Below are 13,744 nucleotides of genomic sequence, written 5' to 3'. Positions count from 1 at the left end.
ATCAGGAGAAGCTATGAGATGTCTTTTAATTTGTGTACTGTTTTTGTAGGCTTTGTTGCCTTACTTTTTTTTACCCTTTCTTTTTCTTCAACAATTGAAGAGAAATTTACCATTCCTTTCAGCTTTTACATTCTGAGGTTTGGTTCCAGATAACTCCAGTGTCATATGCAATTGAAAGGAAGTTGACTTCATTAAATAGAGCAGCAATAGAGTGGATACTTTGATTACCAAAGAATACTGTGGTGAAAGACAGGGATCTGCTTGGCCTGACAGAACACCAGTAGCACAGAGACTCAAATCTATCTAGCAAAGAGGTCAGTGCTACAATTAGCATCTCCCCTGTAGCATATAGAGCAGGTAGTTTAGACAAATCCAGATAACAGATATTGGAAAATTCAGAGTCAGATGTATACTTGGCTCTTTTAAATTGATGCATAGTTCAAATTAGAACTTAGTCACAGTGATAAAACACTTGCCCCATTTGCCACCGTGACTGCGGTGTTTTTGTTCATCCCTTCTTTAGATGAAAGGCATTTGTTGTTCTGTTAAACCTCAACATAAAATACACTACAAACTTTTGCTGCATTCCATCATTTATCTCAGGAAAATCAAAGATTAATATATGTCTTGCCTCTGTAAGTCTGGTACTAAATACAGACTCACTTCTTCTAAGTGCTTGCTTTTCCCTTCTTCTTGCATGTACACAGAGGGAAAAAAGCTGAGGAGAGATGGAAAGGACTTCCTTATATTTGTCACTGCAGGGTAAATTGGCATTTCTGGTAAAATGCAACAGTACATTTTTAATGTGAACATCAGTAGCTCTAAAGAATACTTACTCCCGTTATGTAACTTTATTTTCAGGAATTGGTTTTTGATCAATTAGTAGTCCTGAGGTATTTGTAGCTAAAATTTGTTACAGAATGGTGCTTCCCTCACCAAATGTTTTAAATGATATAATGGACATCCAGATTTTACTCTTTGACATGTCCAGTAAACAATACAGCATAATAAATATAAGAGCTGAAGGTATTTTAATATACTCTACCAGTATTTTCTTATGGGTAGCAAACAAATCTTATAGTTGTTTGCTACCCTCTGTGATATATATTTTTAAAGAGAAAATAAATATCTAAATTGTATAAATATTAAGCAGAAGAAAAAGCATGGGCCAGAAGGTGAATAAAGATTTGAAAAACTGACTTTGGAAGGACAGTAATCAGGTAGGTGCTTATTTGCATATAGCATTTACTTGAGCAGGCTGCTTCGGAAAACCCCTTAATTTTATACTCAGTGCTTTGTGCTGAATATTTTATATTGAAATAACTTGTTTCATAAGTTATGCAAAAATATCATTTTGTAAAATCAGTGTTAAATTACATTATCTTTAAAATTGGTGAGATGAAAAGGGCAAAGAGGAGCTTCCCCTTGACCTTTGTTCTTTTTTAAAATATAAACTCATAGATGATATCTTCTCCTTTGCTTAGCTTCCTAAATAAGGTGCCAGCATAGTGACATTTGGAGACAACTTTTAGAGGTGTTGTTGTCAGGGTTTTGTGTTGTCTGTCTGTGGCATGTAAATTTGGTGCCTCATTTAGAAGTTCAGACTTGCTCCGCTGTCCATGGAGTCTTGAGAATCCTGTGGCTCTTGTCCAACTTAATAAACCCCCAGGAGATTACATGCAACCAAAGATAGGGAATAGAAGCTGCATTCTAATTTCCTGACTGAAATTCCTATGAGAAAGCAATAAGTTGCTTAAGGCTGGCATAAGGAGCAAAGCAGTCTGTCTTTTACCTCCTCTCTGGTAAATGTACCTGTGACACTTAGCTGAGGTTCAAGGAATAAGGGGTTCATTTGTGTTCAATCTCCTTTACTCTACAACCAGTCATATGCATGCCTTTACAATTTCAGAATTACATGACAATAAAATGCAAATATTGGAAGAAATGCTGTGTTAAGGTCTCTAAGAGCTGATTCTAAGTAATAAATTTTAAACAAATATAGAAAAAATCTTTATTTCATTTTCAAAATTTACTCCCATATATGAAGCTGACATGACAACATCAAATGTATTAGAGAAACCCAAGTGCCAGTGCAGATAGTAGTTATGAAAAGCTCCTTCGCATAGGAGTACAAATTACATTACCATAGCAGCTGTAAGAGGGGGTGATGCTCAAGTCTCATAGCATAAAAGCACTAGTCCAGAGCAAAGCAATCTGTTGGTTTTTTCTCCCTTCACTGCCTGCCACCAGCTGTCAGAATGTCAGAACTTTTTCAGAGATGCTGTGTGATCAAATTTGAGCAGGATTATTCAAGATCCAAACTGCAATTTTTTGTATGGATGATGAGTCTGCAACAGTATTCTGACAAACAAAAGCAGTGAACTTGTAAATTGAGATTCCGCTTTACGATCCATCGCCTGTTAATTTAAATGGTGAGAATATATTGATTCCTTTGGTTTTTTCCTACATACAATAAATTTTTCTTCCATTCTGCCTTAACTAGTGCACACATGCTTTTATCTACTGCCAGTTCAGAAGCAGGGCATACTGATTTTAGAGAGTGAAAAAAGTGTAATGTGAAACAGCTGCTAAAGAATAAATGTAGAAGGAGAAACCCAAAGAGATGATTTTTGAAAAACCCAGTATATAACATGAATATTGCAGAGCTTTATTTAAAATTTTCTGAAGAGGCTGTGGAGTTATTAGGGTGTTGTGGAATTGTGAGCTATTTGCAGTCTGAACAGCTCCACTTAGTGGTCAAGATTACACTGACCCTTTTCCCCTAATGTTTAAATCCTTTTGAGTTCTGCAGTGCTAAATTAAATAAAACCAACATATCTGGATGTTAAAATTTAATGGCAGAGGGGGAGAACAGGCAGATAAGGCCTAATGCAACAGCCTATTACTGGGGCAGAATAAATAATGCCACAAGACATAGCAATTCATATTGCTAGATGAATCTGATTAGTCTGTTTGCACTTTGCTTTTGTTTATTTCCAACAGCTTTTCCCCAAAATGAGTAAGCTTGCTGATTATACTGTAGGAAAAAGGCAACTTGAAAATAAATTTTGACTGTAAAGCCTGCATGTTCACAACAGAAATATATTTGTGTTCATTGCGTTACAAAACAGGTATCCAGTGAAGTAAGCACAGCCTGAATACTGAATTACATACTTGCAGGCTACACTAGGATATTTATAGCAGTGTATCTTGTGGTGATGGGGGAAAAAAAGAAAAAAAGATAAATCATAAGGTTATCATAGGCAATGAGAAAAGAGAGAAAAAGTCAATTGTGCAACTTATTTCCCTATATCAGTTAATCAGTTTTTGCAGGTAGCTGTGCTTTTGAAGCAAATATATACTAAAAAGGTCAAGAGAGCAGTGGAATTACAGCAAAAGCAATGCCCCAAGATAATTTCTTATTTTTTTTTTCTCAAACTAATGTGCCATAATAGTATTAGTTTGTGGATGAGAATTGACAACAGGAAAGCAGTTAATATTCTAGATGAGGTTCTGATGTAACGGTAGAAAACTAACTGAACAATGTTTTTCAAGTTCTTGTTTATCAGAGACAGAAGCTACAGACCCCAGAATGGGACAAGAGAAAGCCTTGTCTGTGCTCACCTTTGGGCTGCCTTCATGCAAAACTCAGTAACCTTCTGCATAATAAATAGACTACATAAAGCTCTTAGGAAATTTTCTTTCCATTTGACATACGTAAACGTACAGCATTTTCTGGAGAAAAAGAAAAAATGAACATATGGAAATGTGCATAATGTTTTAGCTTTGACTGGAAATTCACTGCCACATTTCCAAATTAACAGCTTGGTTTTCTTTTTCAACACTTTTGTTCCTACATTAATGTGATTCCTTAAGTCCTTGTCAGAGCTGCAATGAAACTGTCCTGAAGAATCTTTAAATCTGTTACCTTTGAGCTCTCTGTTTATATTCAGTTCAGTGCTTTCTGCACATTGCTGTAAAAATATTATCGTTTCTATCCAGAAACACTGAAGCCATTTAATGTTTATTTGATGTCACAAAAAAAGGCAAGTGACAAAATTTGTAAATTTTACATAGCTCTTTCAGAAAGGATTATTTTGGAGATAGAAAGAAAGATACGGTATTCCTTTTTAAACTCAAAAATAATATCTCTATCTCTATTCAAATATGATCTGTGTTCTGTACTCTGAACAAGGGTAAGAGATGCCATGCTTTGAAGCAGGGGGGCTGCTTTCAGAACAGGGTAAATCTGGGTGCTACAACAAAATGGACAATGCTAAAGCATATGATCAAAAGGAGATTCCTTGAATTTGTTGTCTTCTTTCATGGAATGAGTTCAAAATACACAGCCTCAGTGAGCTCTACATGCTTACGAAGTTTTCCTGATGATGACCCGATCTACTCTATAGTGACATCCTTGACAATAAAGCAGTTACTCAATGGTAAGATTTTTGCTTTCAATGATTATAATAGCTTCATCCAGTACAGAGTGATCTAAGTAAAATGTTTTACTTGTTGAAACACTACAGCAGAAAATAAATCTAATGAAGGGACACAGAATTCATCTGTGATGAAGAAAAGACAGCTAGTCAAGTGCTCTGTGGTCTTAGAGACAGTTACAGTTCTCAATGGCCAGTATGTCCTTGAGTGACATTTCAGCATGCATTCATCAGTTCAAGCAGGATGGTTCATGTTATGGAAGGCTAGGCTGAAGAAACAACATTGCACTTTTTTTTTCTTCCAATTTATGTCATCTCCACTGATAAGAATTATGAATTAATTAATCCAAAAGTTTAATGGAAATAATGCATAGAATTTCTCCATGAAAAGAAAAAGGGAGAAAGAAAACTAAATACTTTTGCAATTTCTGTCTTTTATTCGCTTTCAATATGTTAAGTTCTGTGTTAGCAGACTTAAAACACCTCCAGGCTGACAGAAATGAAAGCAGATCTCAGATTGGTTTCACCAGCCCAGATGTTGGCAATGACTGCAACATTCTCTTTAACTAACCTTGTTTTCAATTTTTTTGCACAGAAGTCACTGTCAGCAGTTCATCTCTTCTTCAGCCCAAGTGTTCAACTTTGGGCCCCTGAAGGAGGTTCTCTAGCACCATTAATGTTTCCAATGGCATTTGAACATGGGCATCATCACAACACTACTAATGTTCTCACCTAGCTTAGGATTTGCTTTGGCAAATAGATTCTTTTGAAACTACTCAAGCTTGAGTCTGTTGTTAAGACTGGAATTAAGCATAATGCATGTGTGAGTGAAAGGTCCTGAGGCAATCAGCTGACCAGGTTGTGAGCAATGTGTTAGCAAAGACAAAACTGAGAAAGGGGCAGGACAAAATCAAAGACTCCTGTAGTAGTGATATTTTTTATTTTGTGTAAGTCAGTATTGAAGGTACTATAATAGATTAAATGCTGTAGGTGAAAAAATAAAATACATCAGATGAGACGGCAGCATATCAGAAATGTAAGAATGAGGCTGTAACCTAGCGAACAAGTTCCTCTGTTGCTGCTTGCAAATACCTGGCATGAAAAATTCTGTCAGAGAATGCAACTTAGTTAACTCAGAGCATGTACTGCTATGCTGATGCTACCTAACGACAGTGCAAGGAAAAAATGGGGAAGTTAGGTTGAAAGCATTATAGCATTTTCAAATTTTCCATTCTGTTCATTTCGTGGGTTTTTTTGTTTGCTTGTTTAATTTTCTCATTTATGTCTAGAATATGTTTGCAACAGAATGCCATGATTGAATTAAACAAATAATTTAGGATTCTAATACAAAATCTGAAGCAGATCTGAAATGAATGCACAGATTGCTGTATTCTTGAGACTATCCAGATTTCTCATCAAAAATGATATACAGGTTATCTAAGCTTTCCATGAAAGGAATACAAATTTAAATTAAAGCTTCATACATTTGATAGATGGAATGGAACTAATAACTACTTTCTCAACTCTAAAGGAATAAACCAAAACAGGCACTAAGTAGCACTGGCTGGATGTATGCAGCTCTTTGTGTGGCTGAACTTCTTGACTACTGAACATAGCTGGCAAAAGGGGCTCTTAGGAAGCCACTTAGAGGATTGTGAATGTTTGCTGTTGATCCAAGGCACTGGGGCACTTCTTGAAGTACAGGTTCTCTGTTGTATCTAGCCAAACAGATGCCCCAGGTAAGCTAACCAAGACTAAAAAACATCTCTGAGCTGTAAAGGGCATGTTCTCATGTGTGCATATCTGGACCTTATGTACAAAGTCATAAAAGAAATGCTTTGCAGACCGAGGAACTCTTTCTGACTGTCATGTGCTTCTCAGACCAGAGTAGTTTCATTTCAGTCCATTCCTAAGCATTCCAGTATAAAGGAGAAAAAAACTGAGAGCTTTCATGTCTTGAGAAACTTTCTTCACAGGCTTGTATCTGATTTTCCTCTATTTCATAAAACCGTATTGCAGTGTAATGGTTTATAGTCATCACTGAGACTTTAAGATGGTTAATTGACTGTGATAATGATTAATATGTTTAGAGGCAGACTGAAGCGATGAAGTGATTAGACCAGCTTAGCAATCCAGCAGTCTTCAAAAGCCAAGCTTACTCATCTGTAATTTTATCTCATTAGGATAGCTTTGCATATTAGACTTTTTTTTTTTTAATAAAGTTCTTACTTGAGATGTCTACAATTTCTTTATTTGCCAAGCTAGTCTATTTTATCATTTTATTTTCATTGCTTCACTGCCATCATTACGTTCTGTTGCTACGATGGAATGCACTCGGGAAATATTGGCATTCTGTGTTAACAAGGTGAAGATGTCTGAAATAATAGCATAACAAATTACACTCCACAATTATTTATTTCTAATTTTGTTGGTTATACAAAATAGTACGTGCTGTTGAGTGGCTGTGATGTATTCCAGAGTTTCTTAAATAATTCTGTTTCCATCTTGTATAAAGTTTGTTTTAATGCTGGGACTCAGTACAGGTGCTTGAAGATAGTTCAGGGGATTATATTTTGTACCTGAGTACCTAAACTCTACTGCAGTCATATGAGAATTAATAACCCAGGAGCTTCTGTGCTTTTCAAATCAGTAAGGAAGCTGAGATTTTAAATGCCTGAATTCTCATTTAAAAAAAAAAAACAAAAAAAAAAGCAAAAAAACCAAAACACCTTGTATTTAAGTGTTGGAGTTTAAGGAACAGCTCACAGACGCACAAGTAATGGTTTGAAGAGTTTATCAAGCTGTCTGTAACTGCTGTATCTTATGTTCCAAAATGTATCAGAAAAAATTAAAGTGAGTAATTTGTTGACTGTGGACGGTTTGCAGCAGGACGTGTGCATTTTCTTGGAACCACTGGAGACCCACTGTTGGATTCTTAAGTTGTGGAGACTGTGCAATCTCGTGTTTCCAGACAGCATTTTCTCTAGAAAAATGTCACTGCCTTATTGGTCAGTCACTAGAATAATCAGACCAGCTACACATTGCAGTGCTTTTTATGTATATGACGGCTACAAATGTTTGTTGTAGCCATGTTGAAATGTTCTATCCTTAAATATGAGGATTGCTTGCTCTCATTTAATAGTAGTTGGCTTGTTCCAACCAATGCAGCTTAAGGTTACAAGAAAGAAATGCTGTGAGGTGGTTCTCTGAAAAATGTGAAATATTAACCCCTGTCGTTTTTATCACACAAGGTCTCTCAAACTCAGGCACATCATTTATTTTGTTTTATATAAAATGGCTGGCAAGTGGGGCTATGATGAATCACAGTCTAATGATCAGGTCAGGACACTTGGTGAGCTGTTTTAACTTGAAAGACAGAGCTGCATATCATATTCACAATTGCTGTTTCTTCGATAAAGTTTCCAGTCTTCCAATTTATTTACTTTCAATTTTGGTTTCAGCTCATTTAACCTTCAGAAAATATTTGTGCTGTCTACTGCTTACACCAGGAAGACTCCAGCAGCCACTTTGCTGCATTTATCTCTTGCTGTGGATCTGTGATGTCTGCAGTAATAAATGTATCCATTTGAAATAGAAGTTATTAAGTTCTTGTTTAAGTGTCTTCTGGAACAAAACATTAGCTTTTGCTTCCAAAGGGCAGATACTGCAGGAAATAGATGTAACCTGGCCAAGGGCAGCTTTATGCTTAAATGTCACTTTTCTGCTTGCATCTATGAAAACAGCAAGGATATCTGCATTCAAGCACTTCAGTTTCGTGATACATCAGAACAAGTATCTCTGCAGAACTGAAAGCAGCATGACTGTAACTACTGCTTTATTTCTAAAAACATAGCCTGTCCTTCCAATTTGCTGTGATTTATTTATTTGAACTTTTAAATCTGAAAGATAAAGGAAAAAAAAGAGTTGGATGAGTGTTGATATTTGCACACTAGGCTTCTGTCTGCAGAGGCACTGATTCAGCTTGCAAACAAAATGTGACAGTCTTGCAGTAATCCCTGGTTGTCCTGTTCAGAAATTCTTGTGAGATTTGACACTGATATTCTCACCTTGGAAGTACAGTGTAACTGTGGCTATTGCTTTTCAAAACTGATGCATATCAGTGAAACCATATGGATCCTCATTTTGCAGAATATCAGGGGGAAGAAAACAGACTAAAACAAGAAGCACAGGGAAGATTTGGGTTGCCTGCCTGAGGCTGCTTGAACTCAGTTCATATGTGTGTGTACAGAGCACAACAGAAATCCTGGCATTGAACAGGACTTTTTAGATACCAGTGCAATAGTTAACGACAGTCAGTGAATCATAAAGTTGATAGTAATTAATCTAAGTGCTATGTATTTTCTTGAATGAAAGCTAAAAAGGACCTCCAGTAAGTGCCAAAACGTACCAAGTACACACTTCTTACATTCAATTTTGTATTTTGAAAAGTTGATATAGATATTAGGAAGTTAATTTTATGTATTAACAAAAGCAAGAATGCAACGCAAATCAATGGTCTTTTTGTTTGTTTCAGCCATGTCTTGTTCTCAAAGAGTGTGCTTTAAAATGCCTTTTTTACCAAATATATTTTGTGTATAATATATGCATTTATCACAGTAGTTTTATACTTTAATTTTAACAATGTATAAATTGCAATAACTGTTTCTTTTCTGAGTGCAATTTAGAAACTGTACAATTATAAAAGTGTATGGGATGTCAAAATTAGTCACCAGTCACTAAATGCTAATTAATCTTTCTCTCACATTCTGTTTTTCAGATTTGTGATAAAGAATGGCATTACTATGTTGTCAATGTTGAGTTTCCTGTTGTTACCTTATACATGGATGGAACGACATATGAACCTTACCTTGTGACCAATGACTGGCCTATTCACCCTTCGCACATAGCCATGCAGCTGACAGTCGGTGCTTGCTGGCAAGGTAATATGGCAGTAGAAAGTAGTATTCTGAATTCAAAATGGAATTTCACTTGTCTTGATACTTCAATAATGAAAGTTACTAAAAGTTTTTGGTATAAAAAGAGAATCCAGATTAATAATTGATTAAAGTCCATGGATAAAAACAGGTAGGACATTAGCAAGCTTTACAGTTCCACCATCTAAAGAAGTGTTCAATCTAGTTTGTATATTTAATATGAAATATTATCATCTTTATCTTTTGACTTCACTATTTTTAAATACTTCCCTTAATGTCCAACTTTAAGCAAACTGTCTAAATAGCAGTCTAAAGTGCAACTCCGCTTTGAATCTCTGCATGATATTTTTGTTGTTTTTTTCACTACTTCTGGACAAATTCTGCACTCTTCACATGGAATCACAGAATCACCAAGGCTGGAAAAGATCTCTAAGATCATCCAGTCCAACCGTCCACCTATCAGTATTTCCTACTAAACCATGTTCCTTATCCTGTTTGGATGTTCCTTCCACATCCAAACATTTCCTGAACATCTCCAGGGACAGTGACTGGGGGACAGTGATTCCACCACATCGATGGTGTATTACCAGTAATTCCACTGATTTAAAGAATTTACTCAGATATAAAAGTGAGGGTAAAGTAAACCTGAAAGTCTCATTCCAAAGACATACTTCAACTTAAATATTAGTTTATCCTGTTTCCTACCTTTTATAATATTTCTTTTTTCATACTTTTTATACCAACGTTTGTTTCCTTTTCTGTTCTCTGCTTTCACTTGAAACTGTCCTTTTCTGCTTATCTGCTCTTGTGAAGTTCTCTTTGTTACTGTTCCGTGTTAAACTTCTGTTTATGCTTTGTCTTGTTTTCACTTATTGCAGTCATGAAGCATGGTGTGAAGCGAACTGTACAATTAGGAAAACATGCTTTCACATAGATTCTATTTCCTCACCATTCTTTAATGATGGTTCCCTTTCTCTCTTCTTGTTAACTTGTTCGCTAGTCTGATTTCTGCACAGTGTTTTGTTTGAAAAATTTGGGCATCTTATGTATGCCAGAGCTATTCAGCATGAGTAACATTAGAAGCAAATCCAATTGTTAGATTATGATTACCTTGGGGGTAAAGATCCAATCTTTATTTTGGTGGTAAAACGAAGAATAAAGCCACACTATTAGTAAAAACAAGATTTGATACATTTTGAACTCAGATGAGTATTATGATAGCTAGTTAATCACTGTGTTATTACACTTATACATACGTACAAATATACACTGATCCATCCTTACCTGATGTTTGCACCCTTTCATCTCCACAGGATGAACAAGCGAATTGCAGTATTGCCTTAATGTTGAATATATATAACAGAATACCTTTAATATTATTCTAAGGTACTAAAAATCTAAGGCAATCTTAGTCCTTTTTATTTAGCTAAAAGTATGTTGTGAAATACCTATCAAACTGTTTACCAACTCTAACTTAATTTTGTCAGAGACTGAGTAAAGCTTAATGTAGCCCAAGGAAGTCTGTGACTTACCTAAAAGCAAGCATGGTGGATAGTTTCCAGCTTTAACAGCACATCTGGCATGAGAAAGGTTATAGAAATGTTTTTTTACTTTTTGTTTTGACATAATCAGTATTAATTTTCCTCTACCTAAAATAATGTATGCTGGATTTTGTTATAGTATAATCTTTCTTTTTAATATAATTTCAAAGCCTTTGCTCTTTTTTCAAGGAGTTCATTACAGGTAAGGTCTACGCAGAGCTCCTGCCTTAATTTAGAGTCCTATCATAATATTCTAGCAAATATCTCTTGGTTTTTAATGTAGTTAACATTTAATACTACTATGCCTCTGTGAAGGAGTTTATTTAGGAGTAGGAGTTAAACCATCTTTAGGCTAAACTATTTGTATTACTTCATTTAATATACAGTACATGTGACCTAAGATTAAAAATTGCACAACCAAACTTGGTGCATTTGAAACTCCTTCCTGAACAGGTTATATAGGCAGTATGCACTGTGGTATCTGCAGGCAGATAACTGTGACTGAAAAAATTAAAACCATTTTGCAGTTGCAACAGTAATACACCAATTCTTATGCAGTGCTGTATGAAAAAGTATTGCAAACTACAAGCAAGATTTCTATTTTTCCTTTTTTTCTGATAGTAATTAGAATTGGGTGAGGATTTTGGGGAATACTGTTGTTACATTAAGATAGGAACTGCCCCAGGCAGTTACAGTTATTTAGACAATTCCAGAAGCAGCTCTTGGTTTCTTCTGGCAGTCTGTTCTAAGCCATGTGTCTATATTATGTCTTAACTATTTCTGTCTTGGAACAATTGCCTGTTACAATGGTTTTAACCAGTGGGGTGATCAGCAAATCATAGAAGGACCCGTATTCTGTTTTGGTGTCAAGAATGTGTGATAAAAGTAGCAGCTGAGATTTGTAATACAGGGTCTGTAATGAGGATAAGTAAGTGGCATTGTTCTAAAAGGTTTTTTCAGCCTTTTGTGTGTTGCAGACATCGACCTTAACCCCCTGACTGACAGTAAGGACAGTCAGCATTTCCCTTGTTGCTCACTTCTGAAGTATCCCCCAAGAAATAATGTTTGCAGCATATTAATAATAATCAGTAAACAGCTGAGTGAAACATGATGCTAGGCAATTGAGGAGTTATGATTTATTTATTTATTAGGAAGGTCTTAATGCTACTGTACCACCTTTCTGGAGTTGAGTTCTATTTGTTTGAGCTGTATGGGACTGATAATTGGCTGACTACCGAAACACATCAAGTTAACTTACCCTGTTAAGCTGAGAAGATTCTGAAATGCTGATGTAGAAGAATATGAAAACGTCAACACAGTGCAATTACAAGTGATGTGATAAGAGTCAGATGTAATGACATCTATTCACCTTAGTGGATAAAATTAGCAGGTATATCGTATGTCTTTGGCTCTGGCAAAAGGTGCTTATGAAACGCTTATCTGGCAGCATATTCTTACTAATTATGTGAAAGAGTATTTGTTCTGTAAGTGTGCATATACAATTGCTCGTGTTTAGTCCTGTGCAAAAGGCTAGTTTTTCATGCTATCCTGAATTAACAGGGATGTCCTTTGTAAGACACACGTAACATTTAGACCTGTAAGCTGTGATCAGTAAATAATAGCAGCACTTCCAGGAAGAACAAGAGGGATGATCAGAGTCTGCAGTTCTAGGTGGAAACAGTTAAAGGAAAGATCTTGGTTAGACTGCCAGAGGGAAAAGTATGGTAATATTTTGACAGATAACATTCTCTTTATGAATATGCTTTCGACACTATAAAGATCAGTAAGCAATGGAGTAGACTGCTTCACGAACCTTTGTCTTCAGAAGAGTTTAGAACATCTCTGGCAATTCTCTAGAATGGTACAGGTACATACATATTGTGTATGTACTACAATGGGGCACAGGTGATCTTGTCTTGGGGCTAGTGGACAGACAAGGTCATCCCCCAGTGTCCGTTCAGATCCTGCTATCAGCTGTTACATTGCTACTGTCCTAGTATGAACCATCTTGCTGTAACTGAGAAGAATTAATCTGAAATGAAATAACAACTGAAAAAAAAATAATAATTGAATTTGTTACCTGAAATTTACCTGAAATTGCTGTGCATGGATGTAAGCAGCAGTCATGCAGCTCTGTAGGATCACTTTAGCTGGTTTACATTGCTTGTAGTGCCAGAGATAGCTACAGCACCAAATTCTTTGTTTTAGCTTCTTGTCTATCCCTTCATACATTTTAAGGAACTAGTTTCATATTTAAATACATTAGCTTATCTGAGACTGCTTCTCATTTTGCATCTCATCAGAACTGTTACGACCTGCTGGCACACTTTTACTGCATGTTTCTAAATTTCAAAACCTAAGGTTTTAACCTTAGAGCTTGCTGTCTTCAGAACTATGTTAAGGATATGAGAAGCTTCAAATGCAATGATTCCTTTCTTCTGTAAGGTTTCACCTGTTTTTGTCATCATCAGGTACATTGTTGTTATATTATTAGTGGAAATATATGCTTTTAAAGACAATTCAAGTACATAATTGTAATGACATTTTTGGGAAGAACTGGCATCCCTGTAGGGTACTAGCTATTTACCAATTGTCTTGATAAGGCCTACATTACAGAACAAACTGATGTGAAAGGTTCCATGAAACCTCTAAAAAATTTGGCCCAGAAGAAGTTTTCTGTATAACTGACAGACAAATGAAAGAAGGGAAAAAACATAATTTCTCTTTGAGGGTCTTTCTTTGAAGTAGAAAGAGCAGCAGTTTGTACTGTAGGCTTAACATAAAAGAACAGAAATGTCTGCTGCTGTGAAGAAAAAGCGTGCCTAGACAC

At 35.8% G+C, this 13,744-nt stretch overlaps 1 protein-coding gene across 3 annotated transcripts in view; it reads left to right on the top strand.

Moving 5' to 3' along the window:
- CLSTN2 (calsyntenin 2) overlaps positions 1–13,744 on the top strand; it is a 298,618-nt gene that overhangs the window by 266,250 nt on the left and 18,624 nt on the right. For all 3 annotated transcript variants that reach the window (XM_048954383.1, XM_048954385.1, XM_048954386.1), the window contains one exon: positions 9,217–9,379. In XM_048954383.1, the coding sequence (XP_048810340.1) occupies positions 9,217–9,379 (163 nt within the window). The remainder of the gene's footprint in view (positions 1–9,216; positions 9,380–13,744) is intronic.

This window comes from Lagopus muta, chromosome 9, assembly GCF_023343835.1.
Source record: "Lagopus muta isolate bLagMut1 chromosome 9, bLagMut1 primary, whole genome shotgun sequence".
Taxonomy (NCBI): domain Eukaryota; kingdom Metazoa; phylum Chordata; class Aves; order Galliformes; family Phasianidae; genus Lagopus; species Lagopus muta.
The sequence above is the reverse complement of the archived record's forward strand: the minus strand, read 5'-3'. Positions and strand labels throughout refer to the sequence as shown.